This window comes from Drosophila biarmipes, chromosome 4 (genome assembly GCF_025231255.1).
Source record: "Drosophila biarmipes strain raj3 chromosome 4, RU_DBia_V1.1, whole genome shotgun sequence".
Classification (NCBI taxonomy): Eukaryota; Metazoa; Arthropoda; class Insecta; order Diptera; family Drosophilidae; genus Drosophila; species Drosophila biarmipes.
This window is the reverse complement of record NC_066614.1, coordinates 615,308-634,522: the sequence shown is the minus strand read 5'-3', so window position 1 is coordinate 634,522 and position 19,215 is coordinate 615,308. Positions and strand designations below refer to the sequence as shown.

General features: G+C 38.5%; 1 protein-coding gene and 1 long non-coding RNA gene across 14 annotated transcripts in view; one reads left to right on the top strand and one right to left on the bottom strand.

The window, feature by feature from the left end:
• LOC108035799 (uncharacterized) overlaps nt 1-19,208 on the top strand; it is a 33,865-nt gene extending 14,657 nt beyond the window's left edge. For 9 of the 12 annotated variants that reach the window (XM_050887034.1, XM_050887035.1, XM_050887032.1 and 6 more), the window contains 7 exons: nt 6,727-7,012; nt 15,389-15,573; nt 15,746-15,911; nt 16,922-17,257; nt 17,318-17,385; nt 17,490-18,062; nt 18,197-19,208. In XM_050887034.1, coding sequence (XP_050742991.1) covers nt 6,727-7,012; nt 15,389-15,573; nt 15,746-15,911; nt 16,922-17,257; nt 17,318-17,385; nt 17,490-18,062; nt 18,197-18,868 — 2,286 coding nt within the window. In that variant the 3' untranslated portion in view covers nt 18,869-19,208. The remainder of the gene's footprint in view (nt 1-6,726; nt 7,013-15,388; nt 15,574-15,745; nt 15,912-16,921; nt 17,258-17,317; nt 17,386-17,489; nt 18,063-18,196) is intronic. The other 3 variants (XM_050887039.1, XM_050887038.1, XM_050887040.1) reach the window with 2 other exon arrangements.
• On the bottom strand, nt 1,301-18,461 carry LOC108035820 (uncharacterized). 2 transcript variants are annotated; one of them, XR_006367456.2, is made up of 3 exons: nt 18,341-18,461; nt 1,586-1,807; nt 1,301-1,520 (listed from the first exon to the last, which is right to left on the bottom strand). It is a non-coding gene; the product is annotated as an uncharacterized LOC108035820 (long non-coding RNA). The 2 variants fall into 2 exon arrangements; XR_001768794.3 differs by lacking the exon at nt 18,341-18,461 and adding an exon at nt 6,693-6,779.
• Nucleotides 19,209-19,215: the final 7 nt, after the last annotated feature.

Genomic DNA, 19,215 nt, shown 5'->3' with positions numbered 1-19,215 from the left:
TATGCACTTTTTCTCCGTGCACTTCCCTTAGCTGAGTAACGGGTATCTAATAGTCGATCGCATCAAACTTTGAACAAAATGATGATGCGAACCTAAAGAGAGCATTATGTTTTTATTAAAATTCAAACTAGAGTTATCGGTTTAATGCATTTAGTTCACAACTATTAACAAAAAATGTGTTTCCTCAAATATTTTCTATGCATTTGTAGGCCTACTTTCCCGACCTTTAACATACCAACCACCATTTTACGTCACTTATTTTATACCAAACACCTCCCGTTAGAATCGAAAACTAGCTATTCAAGTATTTCTTATATCCGACTACATAAAAATAATTGAACGCCCACAGGCCTGCACAAAGGGTAAATTTAGTTGTCCTAAGCATTTATGTAGTTTAATTTTCGATAAATTGGATAAGAAAAAAATGCACACACTTTGTTTTAGAAAAAAAGTGTAAATTTATCTGGGAATTTATCGGGCCTCAGCGGTATAAGACTTTGCCTTGCCAACTCAGCCTTGGCATAAAATCTGGCCATAAGGGGGCTGTAGGAAAAACATGCATTTAAAGGGTATCACAACATGCAGAAAAATCAACTGATTGTAAAAGCTCCGGGCCCACGAAAACCCCCCCGCGCTTGGTTGAGCCCTATCTAGTTTCCAGTGCACTGTTTCATGGGCAATGTGTACAGCATAGTCGAACGTTTTCTCACAAGAGCCTTTCTGAAATCACTCAGAAAACAGCACGGCAACAACGGCTTTTGCGTTCATTTAAAGACACCGGCGTCCCGAACAATTGACCTTCCCTCGGATGTTTTGTCTTCCACGACTGAGGCGCAGACATAAACACATTCGCCAGTCCCTGCTTACGTGTGTGTGCTGCTACATACGAACCAACGAACTCTCCCCCAGCCGCACGAACTCATTTGTCCACCCCTCACGTTTTTTCAACCATTTTTATTTCACTCACCTCGACCACACGCCGAGCGAAGCGAAAAGAAGCGATGGTTACCGCCTCCTGCTACCCCTAAGATAGAGCGAAAGAGGTCCGGTGGACCTAAGTCCATCCCTCTTTGAGTTTGCGTCCCTGGCACTAGGGGTCGAGTGCTGGCAGAGGGCGGAAGGCTGAGGGTAGAGACTGCGAGAAGAAGGAAGCGAAAATAAAAACCAAAACGAATGGAGGACTTAAAAATGACATGTTGCCTGTTCTCTAAGATTTCGTGTTTCAATTTCATTCGACAATGTTCAGAATATTATTAAAGTAAATGAAAATCTTTATTGGGCAGAGTTAAACTATTTCCAGTTCAGAGTTCAGCCATCTACATGTACTGGATTTTCCTCAGTGTGCCAAATAAGTCATTGCATAGTTTTGGGCGGCACCCTCAATTTTACATCTTCACAAAAGCTTGTATTATATTTATACCCTGAACTGAGAGTAGCGAAGCTGTATTGCATAGTTTTGATCAGGATCGGGTCTTTGTGTCGATCTAGCCATGTCCGTGTGTCCATTTGAGCGCTGTGATCTTAGAAAATAGGGGATCTTGAGGTTGAGGTGTGCAATTTAGCGTCATATTTCATATTTTCTTACCTTTTGATTAAGACATAGTCCGAATGTGCGCCAACCGTGGTTTGCCAATACTTATTGGTTGAACTCAGAAACATGAAATATCTATTTTCTCATATTTAGGGCGAAATCGTCATATTTGATGCAGTTAAAGGCCACATAAATTGAAACCTTAAAATAAAAAATCAGTGGCCTAGACCTGTCCGTCAGGTCGTTTCCACGCAAATTGATCTCTCAGCTTCAAACCTATCGGGGTAAAATTGTGTCAAAATTTGCAGTTAATTAAAGTCAATTAAAGCAAAATTGATCAAGTTATGAGTTTTATTATTTTTATTCTACACTGTATTTTGTGTTAAAACTTTAAAGCGTGTTTCCCACAACTCACGTTTTCAAAGTCGGTGTCCCCCATAACTTCAAATCTCTTGCACCGATCCTTTTAAAATTTTAAACACTGTTTCTGTACATATTTTACAAGGTTACGCTGTCGAGTTTTTTCTTCTTAATTTTGGTTTTACAATGACAAATTATCCGATATTTTCCTAAAAATTGGAATTTTCACTTCAAATTCTTCAAAAAAATTCAAAAATTGGAATTAAAAAAAATCGAGCGTTATCTGGGCAAACTATTATCTAACAAATGGACTTGGATTTTTTGATTTCTGATGATCCAGCACCGAGTTATGAGGGGCACCGCAGTTCAATTTTTTATCAAGACACGTCCGAGCCATTGCTACCATTGCCATTTTTGAATATATCTTTGTAAAAAATGTATAAGACATTATTTGAATGCCATACTTTATTATACCATTCGTTGAGTAAATACATTTGTGTCGGCAGGAAAAAAATCACAAAAACATGTCTTTTATGTATTATTTTACCTTAGACTTATGTACTACCTGCAACAGAAAGAAGGGTTTTGGGATAGTTTCAGACCGATAGCTGACAGTCGGACGGACAGAAAAATGGTTAAAATATGACAATGTTCTCTCGTTTGTAAAAAATTTGAGCAGCTTAAAAGCTAGCGACATCGGACATAGCAAACCGTAATATCTATCTCTATTCCCACAAAAAAAGTCTATCTAGGGAACACATCTGGGGAATCGGGCGACATATAGCTACCAAGAAATGCAAGGACTTTTTATTTAATCGCAACCCCATTTCCCTGCCTGTTGGCTGAACCTGAAAACGCCGACCGTTGGGTGTGTTTGCATTTCATTTTTACGCGATTCATGGTCTGGGGGTAGGGGACGAAGTCAGACGGCTGTAGTCGTGATGTCCTTGCTATCCAGCTACCTACTGGGCCAAGGGAATAAAAAGTGCAGTCTGTCTCGGACAAAACCGAGTGGCCCTGGCGATACGATGTAAGGTTGCTAGAGCCAGTGGAAACAAACCATCGCTTGCTCGCCAACCAACCAGAGAGCTACACGAAATCAGCCTCGCCTTTTTCCTCGCTACCACATTGCACCTAGCTCTAACCTTTTTGGCGAATACCAAACCCCGCACTGAATTACTCCCTAATTATTTAAAAAAAGGAAATAATACATGTCATGAGAAATGTATAGTTTCGAAAAAACGAGAAGAAGATAGAAAGAGGAAATTCATTTCCAGTGCACTTATTCGTATGTGCATAGATGGCTTAAGCAGGTTAGATACTACAAATATTATTGGCAAAATTGTTTAATTGCTAAATTGTTGAAATATGTCAGTTAATGCCTAAAATTATTAATAAGTTAAAAAGAACTTAAAGTGTATTTTTTTATACCCTCGCAGGGGTTTCCGACCCCATAACCCAGTATATATATTCACTATCACTAGACAAGTCGATCTAGCCATGTCCGTCTGTCCGTCCGTTTGTGGGTCCGTTTCTAAGCAAATAAGTCTCTCAGTTTTAATGCTATCGGGCTAAACTTTCCCAAAAGTATTCTTTCTTTTGCAAGTAGTATATAAGTCGGAACCAGACGGATTTCTTATAGCTCCCATAGGAATAATCGGGAAAAAATTATATCTTTGATGTTTTTGATATGGTAATCAAATTTTTAAATTTTTTTTTCAAAGTTAATTTTACCAAAATCAGACGACTCTAACATATAGCTCTTAAAAAAAACGGTTTGAGAAATAATAAAATAATAATTTTTTCTTGTATTAGTTAAGTTAGCAATAATTCTTAAAAATTGTGTTACTAGCGTTGATTATTTCTTATAACTGTAAGGGTATACAAACTTGGGCTTGCCGAAGTTAACGTCCGTTCTGGTTGTATATGATTTTATAGTAAACAATCTGTTCTGGTGGTGGTGATGCATAATATAAATGTCATGACAGACTCCGAATTGGTATAAAACAGCTGGCCAAATTTTAACAGGTCACAAAAAAAGGAAAAGACCTCGACTTTCAAATACCCAGGGCATACCTGTTTTCACGACAGCATCGATGCCAGCCTGACGGCACCTAGCGGCAATACTTAAAGCATTTCAGCTAGTTTATTTGTATTTATTTATAAAAAGCGGAACGATTCAAGTTTTGAAATTATATCAAATGTTACCCGCATACGTTAAGTCCGTAAATGGGCGCATTCGATAGGAAACAGATTTATAACTTTTAAAATAATAATTGGTAAGACTTAGATAAGTATTGATCAATAAAATTTTAATTTAATTTGAACGCCATCTTTATAGGAGATTGTGGGAGGTACAATTGGCGCTGCACATCTGTGAAACAATGATTCAATGATTAGAATCTGTATGCATAACCCTAACCTTTTAGCTCTTATAGTTTCCGAGATTTCAGCGTTCAAACGGACAGACGGACATGGATAGTTCTGGTCGGTTTATGATCCTTATTAAGGGTATATATACTCTATGGGATGGAAATCTCTTCCTTCTACATGGTACATACTTTTCCTTTCCCTTACGAATTCAAATCTTGGACCTTGACTAATAATGAGTAATCGACTATAGCGAAAAGTTATAGTGCCTCGACTATCAAGTACCGCTTACTCAGCTTAAGGGAGCAAAAGGAAAATGGAGATATATAAGCAGCAATGTGATATTTTAGGGCGCCACCTACCGGCTATTTCTGTAGATGTTATGTGGGCGGCAAACAGATTTAAGCGTTTAAACCGTTTGTGGGCGTTAGAGTGGGCGTGGCAAATTTTTATAAGCATCAAAGCGATACTTTAGGGCGCCACCTACAGTCTTTTACAGTATACGTTATATGGGCGGCAGACTGATTTAAGCGTTTTAACCGCTTGTGGGCGTGGCACATTTTTTTAGGTCAGTCCAAAAGTATTGATGAGACAACACAATTCAGTCAAAATTTTGTTTCAATCATAAAAACTGTAGGCGTTACAGATTTTCGTGGAATGTGGGCGTAAGAGTTGGCGTGGCCCCCGCTGCGAAGGAAGCCAAGGAATCTGCATGCCAAGTTTGACTATTATAGCTTTTATACTTTCTGAGATCTCCTCGTTCATACGGACAGACAGACAGACACACAGACAGACGGACATAGTTAGATCGACTCGGCTAGTGATCCTGATCAAGATCATACTTTATGGGATCGGAAACGCTTCCTTCTACCTGTACATACATTCCGACAAATCTAGTATACCCTTTTACTCTACGACTAACGGGTATGGATATCTGTGCAAATGGTTAAATATGTAATTCGGCGGGTACGGCATACAAAACATTTTAAATTATTTACTGATACAAATTTAAAAAGGGAAAACGCTTTAATCGATGGTATACGAAAGTGCGAAAGCACACCTATAACGCCACCTATTGCATTCTTGCGCCACTGACTAGTGGCGCCCTAACATCTTAGAGGCGTACATATTAGTAAAAAGAACTCATTTGCGCATGCAGCATTCTTAATTGACTTTGAAAAATATTGATCACATTTGGTTGTAACTTTTTAATGAATCGACCTAATTAAATCGCTTTGTCATGTAGATGGGTATTATAAATAAGAACAATTTCTCATTTGACGCTATTCAACATTTTAAAAAATTTGAGCGTTAGGCATGTTTTAGTGTTATGGTCGTTTGTGGGCGTGCAGGGTGCAACTTGCGATGCGCACGAAGCCATGGCCGCCTGTCCGTCTGCCCGTCTGCATATCTGTCCGTCTGTCTGTCTGTCCGTCCGTATAAACGCTCAGATCTCAGAAGCTTGAAAAGCTAGAAAGTAGAGATTTGACATGCAGATTCTCGAGGTTATGGGATATCAATATCAATCTACATGCCAAAAATAGTCGAAATCGGATCATCCATTAAGAAGTTATCAACAAATATCCGTTGTATGTATCCGTTGCTTCATTGACTGAGTAACGGGTATTTGATAGTCGATGGCATCGACTATAGCGTTTTCTTTTGTTGTTATAATAAAACGTATTTTACATCAAAAGTTGAGGTACCTCAAGTGCTACAAAGTTTACATTTTTAAAAGAAATTGTTTGAACGAATTTGGAGGAAATATCAACAAAGCAGATAATAATAAAATACTTAATTCCAAAAACCAAAAAGGGATATATATAAAAAAACAAGGGATAAGCACTTTAATTTTGAAAGTCAGCCAAACGAAGAAAACTAGTATAATAGCCTGAAGAAGTTAATCTCTACAAGTGTCGCCTAAAAAGACTTTTTATATGCATAATTTTGTAAAAATTTTAAAGCGAAAGAGACAGCTACTTATTGTATATGTGCTATTATTGGAGTTAAAAAATTTTTTGGCTTGGTATTGGCCCAAATAATAAATTTGTTAAAAATCAGCAGAACGAATGATGACCTCACGTTGTGAGTAAGCAGCTTACCCCCAACAAAAAACCTTACCTTTACCACTAACATACATGTTTATTTACATTTTATAATTTTCCGCAAGAAACCTCTTGCTATAATTTGCTGACATGTTTTTCACTTGTACGACATGCAACGGTACACATTTTTATAGAAAGTTCACAAAAAATAACATATACAACTAGTCATTACCGCAAAGGTAAAAAAGAAAAGTCTATATATACAACTAGCATTGACAGACGCACTGACAGTAAGCTGCGAACTTAATGCATCTATAGGTTCTTGAGGTTGAGGTATACACTCCCTACGGTCAAGCGTTTGTTGCATATCTGTTTGTTTAACTAACCTGTGCCTTTTTAACGTGTTGTTTGCACTTGCAGCTTTTTATGCACAAAAGCGCGATGCAGCAAATACAGCAGCAGATTCCCCGAGTCGGCCTTGGAACCCACGGCGTGACCGGCACAGCTAACTTGAGCGGCAATATCACGCCTGGCTCGGATACAAAGCCGCACCAGTGCCAGCAATGCATGAAGAGCTTTTCCAGTAACCACCAACTCGTGCAACATATCCGGGTGCACACTGGAGAGAAGCCGTACAAGTGCTCCTATTGTGATCGTAGATTTAAGCAGCTGTCGCACGTCCAGCAGCACACGCGCCTGCACACAGGTGAGTAATCGCACCGCACTTATGTCAAAGCGCGTTCGAGGAACATACGTGTATATTTTATATGAAACGTACCTACGGAAAACCAAATTAGCATACCATTTTGGAAACATTACTTATTTTATTTAATTTGGTCCTTTCTTCCTTAAAGGCCTTTGTTAAATTTTGTTGTAAACAACATATAATGAGTTGTAGTAAATTTGAGTAATTCGAGTCATTATGAGCCATAATGAAGAAAAAGTCAAAAGAGCGGAAAAATATGGCTTTCAATGCATTTCTATCGGTTTACATTACTTTTTATTGTAGCGTCCGCATTCAAAATAATTCGCTGCAAGTTAAAAATTTTAAATAAGAATGAAAAATAATTTGAAATAAAACAGGAAAGGAAATTCACTTCGGCAAGCAGATGTTTGTATACCCTTGAAAATAAATCAACGTTAATACACCATGTTCAATTTTTAAGGATTGTGGCTAACTTTAGAGATATTAAAAAAAATTATTTCATTATTTCTTTGACAGCTATATGTTAGAGTCGTCCGATTTATATTAAATTGAATTTAAAGTTCCTAAAAATATTTTCCCATCATAATAAGATAATATGTCAAAAAACACCGAAGCTATAATATATATATATATATATAAACTACGAGGTGTGTTCAAAAAATAAGGTGACTTTGTATTTTCAAGAAAGACTATTAATTTACTTATCAATATTAATGTTGCCCCCTTCAAAGTAATCCCCCTCAGATACAATACACTTATGCCAACGGTTTTTCCAATCCTCAAAGCACTTCCCATAAGCACTGTTCGGTATAGAACTCTTTCAGCGATGCAGTCTTTATCTCTTCAATCGTTGCAAATCTCCGTCCTTTTATAGGTCTCTTTAGTTTTGGGAACAAGAAAAAGTCACATGGGGCCAATCCGGTGAATATGGTGGCTGAGGCATTATTGTGGTGTTGTTTTTGGCCAAAAAATCACTCACAAGCAAAGATGAGTAAGCAGGGGCATTATCGTGATGCAAAAGCCATGAATTGTTTTTCCACAATTTCAATTTTCCACGTTTCTTTTGTATTGCTTCTCGCAAACGGCGCATAACTTCCAGTTAATACTGTTTATTGACCGTACGACCATATGGTAAGAACTCCTGATGCACCACGCCATGGTAATCGAAGAATACAGTGATCAAAACTTTGACATTTGATCGAACTTGGCGTGCTTTTTTCGGTCTTGGCTCACCTGGGCTCTTCCATTGTGACGATTGGGCTTTGGTTTCGATATCATAACCATATACCCATGAGTCGTCACCAGTTATGACCCTTTTGAGTAAATCTGGGTCGTTGTTGACGTCATCCAACAGCTCTTTAGCTATGCTCATGCGACGGTTCTTTTGGTCAAAATTCAGCAATTTTGGAACAAACTTCGCTGACACACGACTCATGCCCAAAACGTTTGAAAAAATTTCATGACACGAGCCAAGCGATATACCGACATCTTCAGCAACTTCTCTGCTAGTGATTCGACGATTTTCCAAAACAATTTTCTTCACTGCTTGAACGTTTTCATCAGTTGTTGACGTGCTTGGGGGTCCAGAGCGAGGCTCATCATTGGCATCTTCCCGGCCATCTTGGAAGAGTTTTTATCACTTGTAAACATTTTTTTTACTCAGAACAGTTTCACCGTATGCCACTGTCAACATTTCAAGTGTTTCGGAGCACTTAATTTTATTTGTTACACAAAATTTGAAGCAAATCCTTTGATCCATATTTTTCGATAGCAAAAAATCGCTGAGCACGCAAAACATCTTGTTACCTTTACGCCTTTCACAACTAAACAAAAAAGGGGATTCAATTGAAACTTGGTACAGATGTTAGGGAAGAGTGTACCAACATAACAAAACAAAAAAATCGATAATCGAAAATATGTTGCCCGCGAAATTTAAAAAGTCACCTTACTTTTTGAACACACCTCGTATATGATACAATGTCCGATTTTGATAAAATTAAATTCGAAATTCAGAACTAATTAATAAATGGTATTTCCAAACGTGGGAGGTTATGTTAAAAAACACCATATATTTTTAAGAATTTTAAAATTAAAATTAATAAATATTGGACCACTCTAACATATAGCTGTCGAAGAAACGATCAGGGAAATAGTGAAATAATTTTATAATAATATCACTGGAACACTTCGGCTTGCCGAAGGTAACTTCCTTTCTTGTTTTTTGATAAGTTCTGAATTTCCAATTTAATTTTATCAAAATAAGACGATTGTATCATATAGCTGCCATACGAACGATCGGAAAATTGGTAGGAAAAACGGACAGACAGACGGACCTAGCTAGATCGTCTAGTGATGCTGATCAAAATGTATATATATACTTTATGGGGTCGGAGACGTATCCTACACTGCGTTGCAAATTTCTGACTGACAAACTTCTAATAACTTCTATTAAAAGCTGACCACGTTTCGTTATGAAGAGTGTATGGTCGAGTGCCTCGACTATTGGATATTCGTTACTCAACTGAAGGAAGCAAAGAGGAGATGGACATATACAAGCAGCAAAGCAAGACTGTAAGGCGCCACCTACCCGCGATGTTATGTAGGCGGCAGAAAGTTTTAAGCGTTATTGACGTCTGGCACACTTTTTTTAGGCTAATCGATAGGTATTAACCTGACCAAAAATGTTCATTAAAAATAAAAATTAAACATTTTTAGCACTGTTTGTGTGCGTTAGAGAGGGCGTGTCAAGTTCTCTAAATCTAAATAGTGTATCCAAACTTTCTGTCATTTTTTTATATATCAATCGATAGCCTTTGACTAAAACAATAAATGTCAGTAAAATGTTTGTCTAGCACTTTTACTGTAGGGCCAACAGTTTTGGGTGCCAGAGTGGTAGTGGCATATTCGCTAAACAAATTGGGCAGCGTACGAAGTTAAAGGAACCCTAATCTTAAATCCCGACAAGGCTAGATCTGCTCGGCTAGTGGTGCTGATCAGGAATATAAATAAATTCTGTCGAATACGCTTACTTCTAAATAACTAAATTAAAATCAGATTACATAAAAATAAAAATTAAAATACTGTTTTGATTTTTGTCGGCGATTTGTATTTTGCGGTAAAATCAGACCCTCTTAATTCGGATCAGCATTTGTATGGTGCTGAATAAAGCTTGTTAATGTTTTTTTATTTTATCTTTATCAGCCACCTACAGCAAACAAATGTTCTGATACCAACCTTTGTGACAAAATATCATTTTAATTTTTTTGTTTGCTGTAGGTGCGATCATCAATACATTTTTACCTCTTTAAGAGGTGTTTTTGTTTGTTATCAGAAGTGTTTGTTTTTAAAATCAATCATATGATTCATCTTCTTTTTATAAAAATCATAGAATACAATCATCATACATACAATTTAAATCATTCTAAGACCCTAAAATATATGGATACGCACAAAAAAAATGTAACGCTCAGGCAGTGTTAAAAGATCTGAACTAGTATATGTGGCCATTTTTGTTGAATACAAATTTTAAAACGTCACTTTATACAATAATGTGTTGCATTTAAAACATTAAGAAATATCATTCTAAGATTTATCTAAAAAATAGGAAACAAGAAAGAAATTTAACTTTGGCAAGCCGAAGTTTGTATACCCTTGCGTTATAAGAAATAATCAACTTTAGTATCACCATGTGAAATTTTTAAGGATTGTTGCTGACTTCAGTTATATTAAAAAAAATGATTTCATTCTTTTTTTACACTATATTTTTACTTCTACTCTTACATATGAGTAGTCATTTTTTATTAAATTGAAATCTAAATTCTTAAAAATTTAAAAAATTGTATTTCCAAGCTTAGAAGGTTATATGTTAAAAAACACGAAAGATATAATTTTTACATATTTTCCAACTAATTTTGCGATTGTTTCTATGGCAGCTATAAGATATAGACGTCAGAGTTTTATCAAATTTAATTTTAAATTCAAAACCAATTAAAAAATGTTATTTCTAAACTTAGAAGATTATGTGTTAAAAAGCACCAAAGATATAATTTATTCATATTTTCCAACTAACTTTCCGATCGTTTCTATGGCAGCTATATAATATAGTCGTCCGATTTTGATAAAATTTAATTCGAAATTCAGAACTAACTAGAAAATGTTATTTCCAAGCCCAGAAGGTTATAAGATAAAAACACGGAAAATATAATTTTTTTAAAGTGTTTCCCCGATAGTTCCTATGAGAGCCATAAGATATAGTTGTCTGATCCGACTGGTTCCGACTTATATACTATCTGCAATAGAAAGAAGACATTTGGGTATGTTTCAGCCCGATAGCTTAAAAACTGAGAGACTAGTTTGCGTAGAAACGGACGGACAGACGGCCAGACGGACGGACATGGCTAGATCGACTCGTCTAGTGAAGCTGATCAAGAATATATATACTTTATGGGGTCGGAAACGTCTCCTTCACTGCGTTGCAAACTTCTGACTGACAACTTATACCCTCTGCAAGGGTATAAAAATTAAGAAAAAATAGGAGCAAAATCTCTTTTGATCTTTGAACGATGGTATTTCGATAATCGTGTTAAAAAACGTACAAATTATTTCAAAATACCTGGTAAAACTAATGTTTCTAATATTCAGCTATTTAATTTCGTCTAAAATTTCTAGGATCCTGAAACATCGTAATGGGACAAACTCACAAACAGAACTAACTCATTTGAGAAGTCCTTCAAAATCGTTTTTGCTTATGCTTGTTCCACAACCTCCGTAGTCGGGGAAAGGATAAATAAATTTGCCCTTTTAACACTGTTTAATAAAACCAATTGGACATTTGTCGGAAATATGGAAAAGCAGTTATCTAGTTTTGTGCTTTAAAGTAATAATTTACACTAACATATTACGTTTAGTTATGATAAATCTTCGTTCTTTTTAAAAACTAGATTTTTTCTGAGTAATGGCAGATCTGGTTTACAGCATGTATTTGTCTCATGTCTCGACATTCTATATCGTTAGGAGGTGGTTTGTTTATATACCGAGTTAAACAATAAGTTGGACTTATACACTCATAAAAACACTCTTAATTTAAGCGCGTTTTATGCTTCAGCTAAAAGTGACGCAGAGATTTCCAACCCAATTGAGTATGAATGAAGGAATATCGTCTTGCTGAATTTTACTTGATTTAAAGTAAGCACAAAATAGTCTTGCTTGTTCGCGTTTTATTAGTATTTTAACATTTTCAAAAGAAATGCCCATTAGCTTCGGGTCTGGTCTGACAATTTATGAGTTATTTCTAATTATTCTAATTGTAATTACCAAGATGATGAAAAATGCTCAGGGCCCGTTTTTGAATAATTAAAACAGAAACTGGTCCCAGTCCAGCACTATTCTCGAGACTATATTGGTACTCGTAGAAAAGGCATGTCTGACCTTGCTTTCCGCCTTCCTCCTTAAAATCTAGTGTCCCTATAATAAGGTCCTGTGCTTGGCCCCGCATTCAACAAATCTTTGCAGCTGGCAAAGTCAGCGGGTCGGTATTGCAAATGGCAATGACAAAGATAATTAAATAAACTTGAAGAGCTTTTTGAGTCAGTATCCGCTCCCATACCGCCCTCGAAACCCTCCTTCAATCCCGTAAGTTGGTTGACTCGCGACGGCTGAAAGGGATGAATATGCGAACGGTTCTGGCAATGCGAGAAGTATTCAACGTCATTAGCTGCATTCAATGTCATTTCACCTTCCTGTACTCGAAAGATTCCGCGTTTCGGTCCCATTCCCAGCATCCGCCGATTTTAGCTTACCTCAACCACTCCTTGTTCACACCTGATTGCAACTTTACAATTCCTATTTATGATTTTTACTTCCTCGCTTTTTTTCTGTGCCTTCTCACCTTTTTGGACACAGTGAAATGAAAACGCTTTAATTGAAAACCAGTTTGGTCCTTACTCCAGTAGTAGGAGAAGCCTAGGCAGCTACGGGACTCTACCTTTCAACGGACGGGGTTTCCCATCTACGCGGAGCAGGATTGGGTAATTATAACATACAGGGTCCCGGCCCGGCCGGTTTCTTAAGATCTGACGGCGCGAAGCCAACCCGGCGGGGTGGATAAGGGATAGGAAGCCCATTACGCGGGGAAGGCCCGCAAAGTCGTTTAAGCTGCAAATCGGTCAGTGCAGCCTTTAAGGCGCTTTAAGTGACAGGTCAAATGAAGTGGCGTTTAGGCGGTGACTACGTGCCTCCGGAGTGCGAACCTGCAGTTGCTCCGGCTTTCTTAGTCGGCGGTTTGGCGAAGGTTTTAACTTGCGCCTCGGCCGTGGCTTGCGTCCGGTCCTGAACGTGGGACTCGACCGCAGCTTCGTCTACACGACTGCACTTTGCGACTATTTATTTGTATTTAATGGTACTTGCAGGCAAAGTGACACTAAGTAGCTTAAACGTTTTAGTCACCAGGCTGCTCTGTCTTCGTAGTGGTTGCTGGTCTTCCATTTTTTACTTAATTGCGCCATTAAATGAAATTAATTTTAATTTAAATCTAAAATGCGTCACTGCCTTTTTCGCTGTTTCTTTAGATTGGTACAGCAATGACCTGACTCAAACGAGTCACAAAATATTTTAAGTCCGCATTAATTGCAAGAGCGTGCTTTTAATCATATTAAATGAAGTCAATCAGTCAATTAAGCGCCTTTACCTATTTTAATAACTTGTGCAGAAACTTCAGAAGAAGTTTATAAGAATTTAAATGATTACTCTGAAAAAAGAATTAAACGGTGGTATCTATACAAATCATGTTAGAAAGACGAAAGAAAGACGAAGGATTTTAAAAAAGTGGTAGAACTAATGTTTCTTATATTGAGCTGTTTAACATCATCTAGAATTTTCAGGACTCTCTAGAAACATTTTGGGAGTTTGTCCTAACAAAATCTGATTTTCATTTTGAGAAGTCCCCCAAAATCTTGTCTTGCGAATTACTTTTGAACCTAGCAACCGATTTTGACGCGTGTTGAGAGTAGAGCTAGATGAATAGCGGGGGTGAATATCCCCACCGGCCCCATCAGATCAAATTTTCCAAGTTTTTACTTTTACCGCTCTTTCTCCCAAACGATAATTATCATAAAGACTTGGTATGGAATTCTTTTAGTTATTTCTATACCTTTAATCGGACGATTACTGTAGATTTGGATTTTTTCGGGTATATACATAGGCGAAGGCGCCTTTCGCACACCCTCCTGGTAAGCTTCGTGACTAAGTGGACTGCCGCCCACACTAATAATTAAAATACAAATAAAACAAAAAAGGAAGTTAACTTCGGCAAGCCGATGTTTGTATACCCTTGCAGTTATAAGAAATATTCCACCTTAGTAACACCATGTAACATTTTTAAGGATTGTGGCTGACTTCAGTGATATTAAACAAAATTATTTCATTCTTATTTTTAGACCAATTTTTTGACATCTATATGTTAGAGTAGTCAGATTTTTATTAAATTGAATTTAAAATAAATCGGGCGATTCTAACATATTGCTATCAAAGAAACGGTCGGAGAAATAATGAAATAATTCTTTACAAATTTTTTTTTTTTTAATTTCACTAACATTGAATATTTCTTATAGCTGTAGGGGAATACAAACTTCGGCGGGGTGCCACTACCCACTCCTACAATCCGCGACAACCTGTAGTGCCTACAGTTTTAATGATAAAAATAAAATTTAAACTGAAATGTGTTTGTCTCACAAAGGGCTTAAACGCTTAAATCTTTCTGCCGTCCATATAACATATACTGAAATAGCCGGTATACATATATCTCCATTCACTTTTGCTTTCTTCCTTCCTTGTTGTATCTAAATTCTGAAATATTAAAAGAATAATATTCCCAAGAGTAGAAGTTAATATTCCTATAAAAAAACCAAAGTTCATTCTTACATTTACAATTTTTTTTAGATAGTTCTACTTGCCAAACAGTTGGAAACAAACATGTTGTTAGCACATATCCCAATAACTATTCTTTGATAATAATTTCTGAGTGACACCTGCATGACACCAGGTAGCCCAAATTATGCGATTTTAAAGCTGAAGTTGTTTGGCAGCAAACTAGTGTTATTAACACCCATCCTAATCATACGCCTTTAAAATGTGCCATCTCGACCGATCTGCCGCATGCTTAAATCCATCTTTCTCACAGTACATTTAGCTGAGTAACAGGTGTCTAAAAGTCGAGGCCGTCGAAAATAGCGCTCGTTTATGTTCATTTATCATTTTATTAATCTATAACTATTGAAAATAGTTACGATATTTAATGGAAGCGATGACTTGTCCATTTTTGTTTCACACCTTTAACAGAAAAAATATGTTCAAGATAATACAAATTTTAAAACTTTTAAGGAGAACGACCCTACAAATGCCACCTACCAGACTGCGGAAGAGCCTTCATACAGCTTTCGAATCTGCAGCAGCATCTACGAAACCACGACGCTCAGGTTGAACGTGCAAAGAACCGCCCCTTTCACTGTAATATTTGTGGCAAAGGATTCGCCACTGAGTCTAGCCTGCGCACCCACACATCTAAGGTAAGCACACGTTGTCTTCAAAGCTGCCTGACATGTCGCATTTTTGATTGCCTTTTGTATTAAACCCTCCGATATCGCCCATTACCTCGAACCTGATCTTCGTGTCGATCCCTTGCCCTTTCGACCCATCAAAAATCCTGTTGCAACCGAAAACACCGCGCGTTTCGAACAGGAGCTACAGCTGCATCTTGGTGTCTTGCAGCAGCACGCCGCACTAATAGGTGGCCCAAACGCTACGTCCTGTCCTGTGTGCCATAAACTTTTCCTTGGCACCGAAGCCCTTGTGGCCCACATGAAGCACGTTCATAAAGAAAAAAGCCCCCCGCCAAGTGGATCAGGTAAGAAAATGATGACATAGTTTTACGACTAATAGTTTTATAGTCCATATTTAAACAGTATTTTTTAAAAATTGTACCCATACTCGTGGAGTATAATACGTTCTTATGATTTTTTCGATACCTTTTTATTATCTTTTATGTATATATATTAATCGCCATCTTTTTGGCGTTAATCAATCCGCGAAAATCTGTAGCGCCTACAGTTTTTATGATAGAAACAAAATTTTAATTGAAATTGACTGACTAAAAATGTGCCACGGCCATTCTAACGCCCCAAACGGTTTAAACGCTTAAATCTGTCTGCCGCCCATAACATGTATCAAAATATCCGGTAGGTGACTCTCTAAAATATCGCCTTGCTGCTTATATGTACATATATCTCCATACCTATTTTGCTCCCTTAAGCTGAGTAACGGGTATCTGACTCGACTATAGCGTTTTTTCTTGTTTAACATATAGCTTTCTTTGCTAAAAAATAAAAATTTAACATGTTACTAACATTTATTTATATATATTTTTATTTATTTAATTTAAGGTAGCAAATATCTGTCAAAAAAACAAAGTAACCGTCTCACATCAAGTGGGCGGTGGTGAAGACAGATGGGTTATTATGTTTGTTACATTTACATTTACGAACATTCAGTAAATATCAAAAATTACTCTTTATTATATTGCGAACATATAACGCGAAATGGATCATGTAATTCAAAATCCCTTTTTTCAAATATTAGGGAAATAGGTCGAAAGTGACGAGTAGACTTTATAGGTATGGAGAACTGCATTTGTCCGAGAAGGTAGTTTGCTTAGCGCTTAGTTAGTGAAGGATCATTACACCGTGGAAGGTCCAACGATCCTTGAGGGAGGGCAGGTTCAGTAGACGCAGTCTGTCCGCGTAAGATGGCGGGTTACGATGGGTTTCCCCACGTATATTGTATGATTAAGTATACGGCTTGCCGAAGTTAACTTTCTTTCTTGTTTAATATACAACGTTAATTGTGTCATTTTGCCAGCCCTATCCCAATTCAGTGAAATAAATCCGGGAACTAGCAGTGGGAACGGAAATGGGAGTGGAATTGCCAACGATCAAATTTCTGCGCACACTACATCGGATTCGAGCTGCGCGCAGAGCTCCAATCAGGCCACTGCCGGTGGCCCCAACTTAATCGACAGCTATTTGGGAAAGCGAAGGACAGCAAATCATCCTTGCCCGGTGTGCGGTAAACATTACGTCAATGAGGGATCCCTTCGGAAACATCTAGCGTGCCACGCCGAGACCTCCCAACTAACAAACAGCCTGCGAATGTGGCCTTGTAGCGTTTGCCAGGCAGTCTTTACTCATGAAAATGGTACCTCCCAGAGTCGTTGACCCATTGTGTAAGGAATGTAATCGCTTTTCTCTTATGCAGGCCTTCTTACCCACATGGAGTCGATGCGCATGGATCCAAAACATCAGTTCGCGGCTCAATACGTTTTGGTACGTTACAAGTTGCTTAGCAAAAACGGAATCTGCGAAGTTGTTTCGCGATTTCAGTTTTTTTTGAAAATTAAAAATGATCCCAATCTAATCTCAAATTGCAGTCTCGAGCGGCTGCGGAGCAGCGAGAACGCGAATCCATGCTAGCGGTAACCTTGGCCGCCAGCAGTGGCACTAGCGACAGAATGGGGATTTCAGATGCCGCGAACGTCCTGACAATGGGAACACACAACTCCGAGGGGTCTAACTCGAAGTGTCCTTCCCCTTCGGTGAACTCCGAATGCTCTTCTAACGGACGTTTAACGTCATCAACAGCATCTGATCAGGACCAAGACATCGACCATGGGCTGAGTGAAAACGAGAACAGCAACCAGAACATCACCAGCAGCACAAATAACAACAATAATTGCACCAACAACAACAGCACGGCCTCTAATAAAATGGTTGAGCTTCGACTTCAGAGTTCTGGCCAGTATACCATGGATACGGATCTGCACGTGGCTAACCGAATGTCGTTGATGGCCGCGGCTGCTGCTGCCGTTGCTGCGTCACGACCGCAGGACGGAGTGGACACCACAGCAGTGCCGAGCGCGGCAGTCCAAGCTGCTGTGGTCAATTTGGCCGCTGCCATGCGAATGAACAATTCCAGCAACGGCCCTGCCGCCTACCAACAGCATGTAAGTGTTATAATCAGGGAAAACACGATTCAATTTTGGTCGCCTTATTAACGCATCTTTTATGAAATTGATCAACCTTTGTGCTGTTGATGGGAATTCCTGGTCACTATATTAGAATTTTATTTAACTTTCAGCACGGTGATCACACTCAGTCACACCATCCACTCCCGCACCCGCACTCACATCCGCATACGCATGCACACTCTCATCACCATCAGCAGCAGCAGGCGCCTCAGCACCAACAGCAACAATTGTCCCATTTGTTGGTGCATACTCACCCCAGCAACAGCCACACCCGCTCTCAACGATCTCCAAATTTGAATGTGCCAAATTTGCAGAGCGAATCATCTGCTGCCGCATCGATCGCAATGAACATGAACGTGCACATGATGCGTGGTTCACTTGAGCCAGACCCTGGCCTAGGAGGAATGCATGCAATCGAAGTTCTCCACCAGCAGCAGCACCATCAGCAGACGTCCAACTACTCTCAGCACGCCATCAGTCCCACCAACCAACAGGCTCATCCCCACCCCCAGGCGCACAACACACCCCACCACCTCCCGGATCCGGAGACAGCGCTCCGGATGCATCAGGCAGAGGCGATTTTGCGCTCGCACACCGAGGCGGCGTTCCGACTGGCCACTGGCACTGTTCCTGTTCCTGGATCCGGAGTAAAAAGTGAGGCAGACCAGCAGCAGAACAGTAATAACGGCAACACTACTAGCAGTGCCACCAGCAACGACCAACAGCACCGATTCCATTCACACTCGCATCAGCAAGAGCACCAACTGCCATCGAGCTCATGAAGCTCGGCGATTGAACCCTCCAGGGCAGACGTAGCTTGAGGATACAGATACAAAATCAAGTACAACGATTTTCCTATTGCGTCTTTTGCAGTGAAACAATATGGATACATACGAACACTTAAGCCTCTATAAATAAATTAATTTATGGACGAGGTATTGATGTAAATGAGATTATGTTTGTATGTAAGATTAAATAGGCAACACAACCCTAAGTTAAACAGCGACCCCAATTAGTGTGCAATAATAAAAAGTAAAGTCGATGTCGACAGACAAATATATGTAAAACTTTCGTGTTATGTTTACGTTTATTATAAGAGTAAAGATTAATGCGCGAAAATCATTTAATC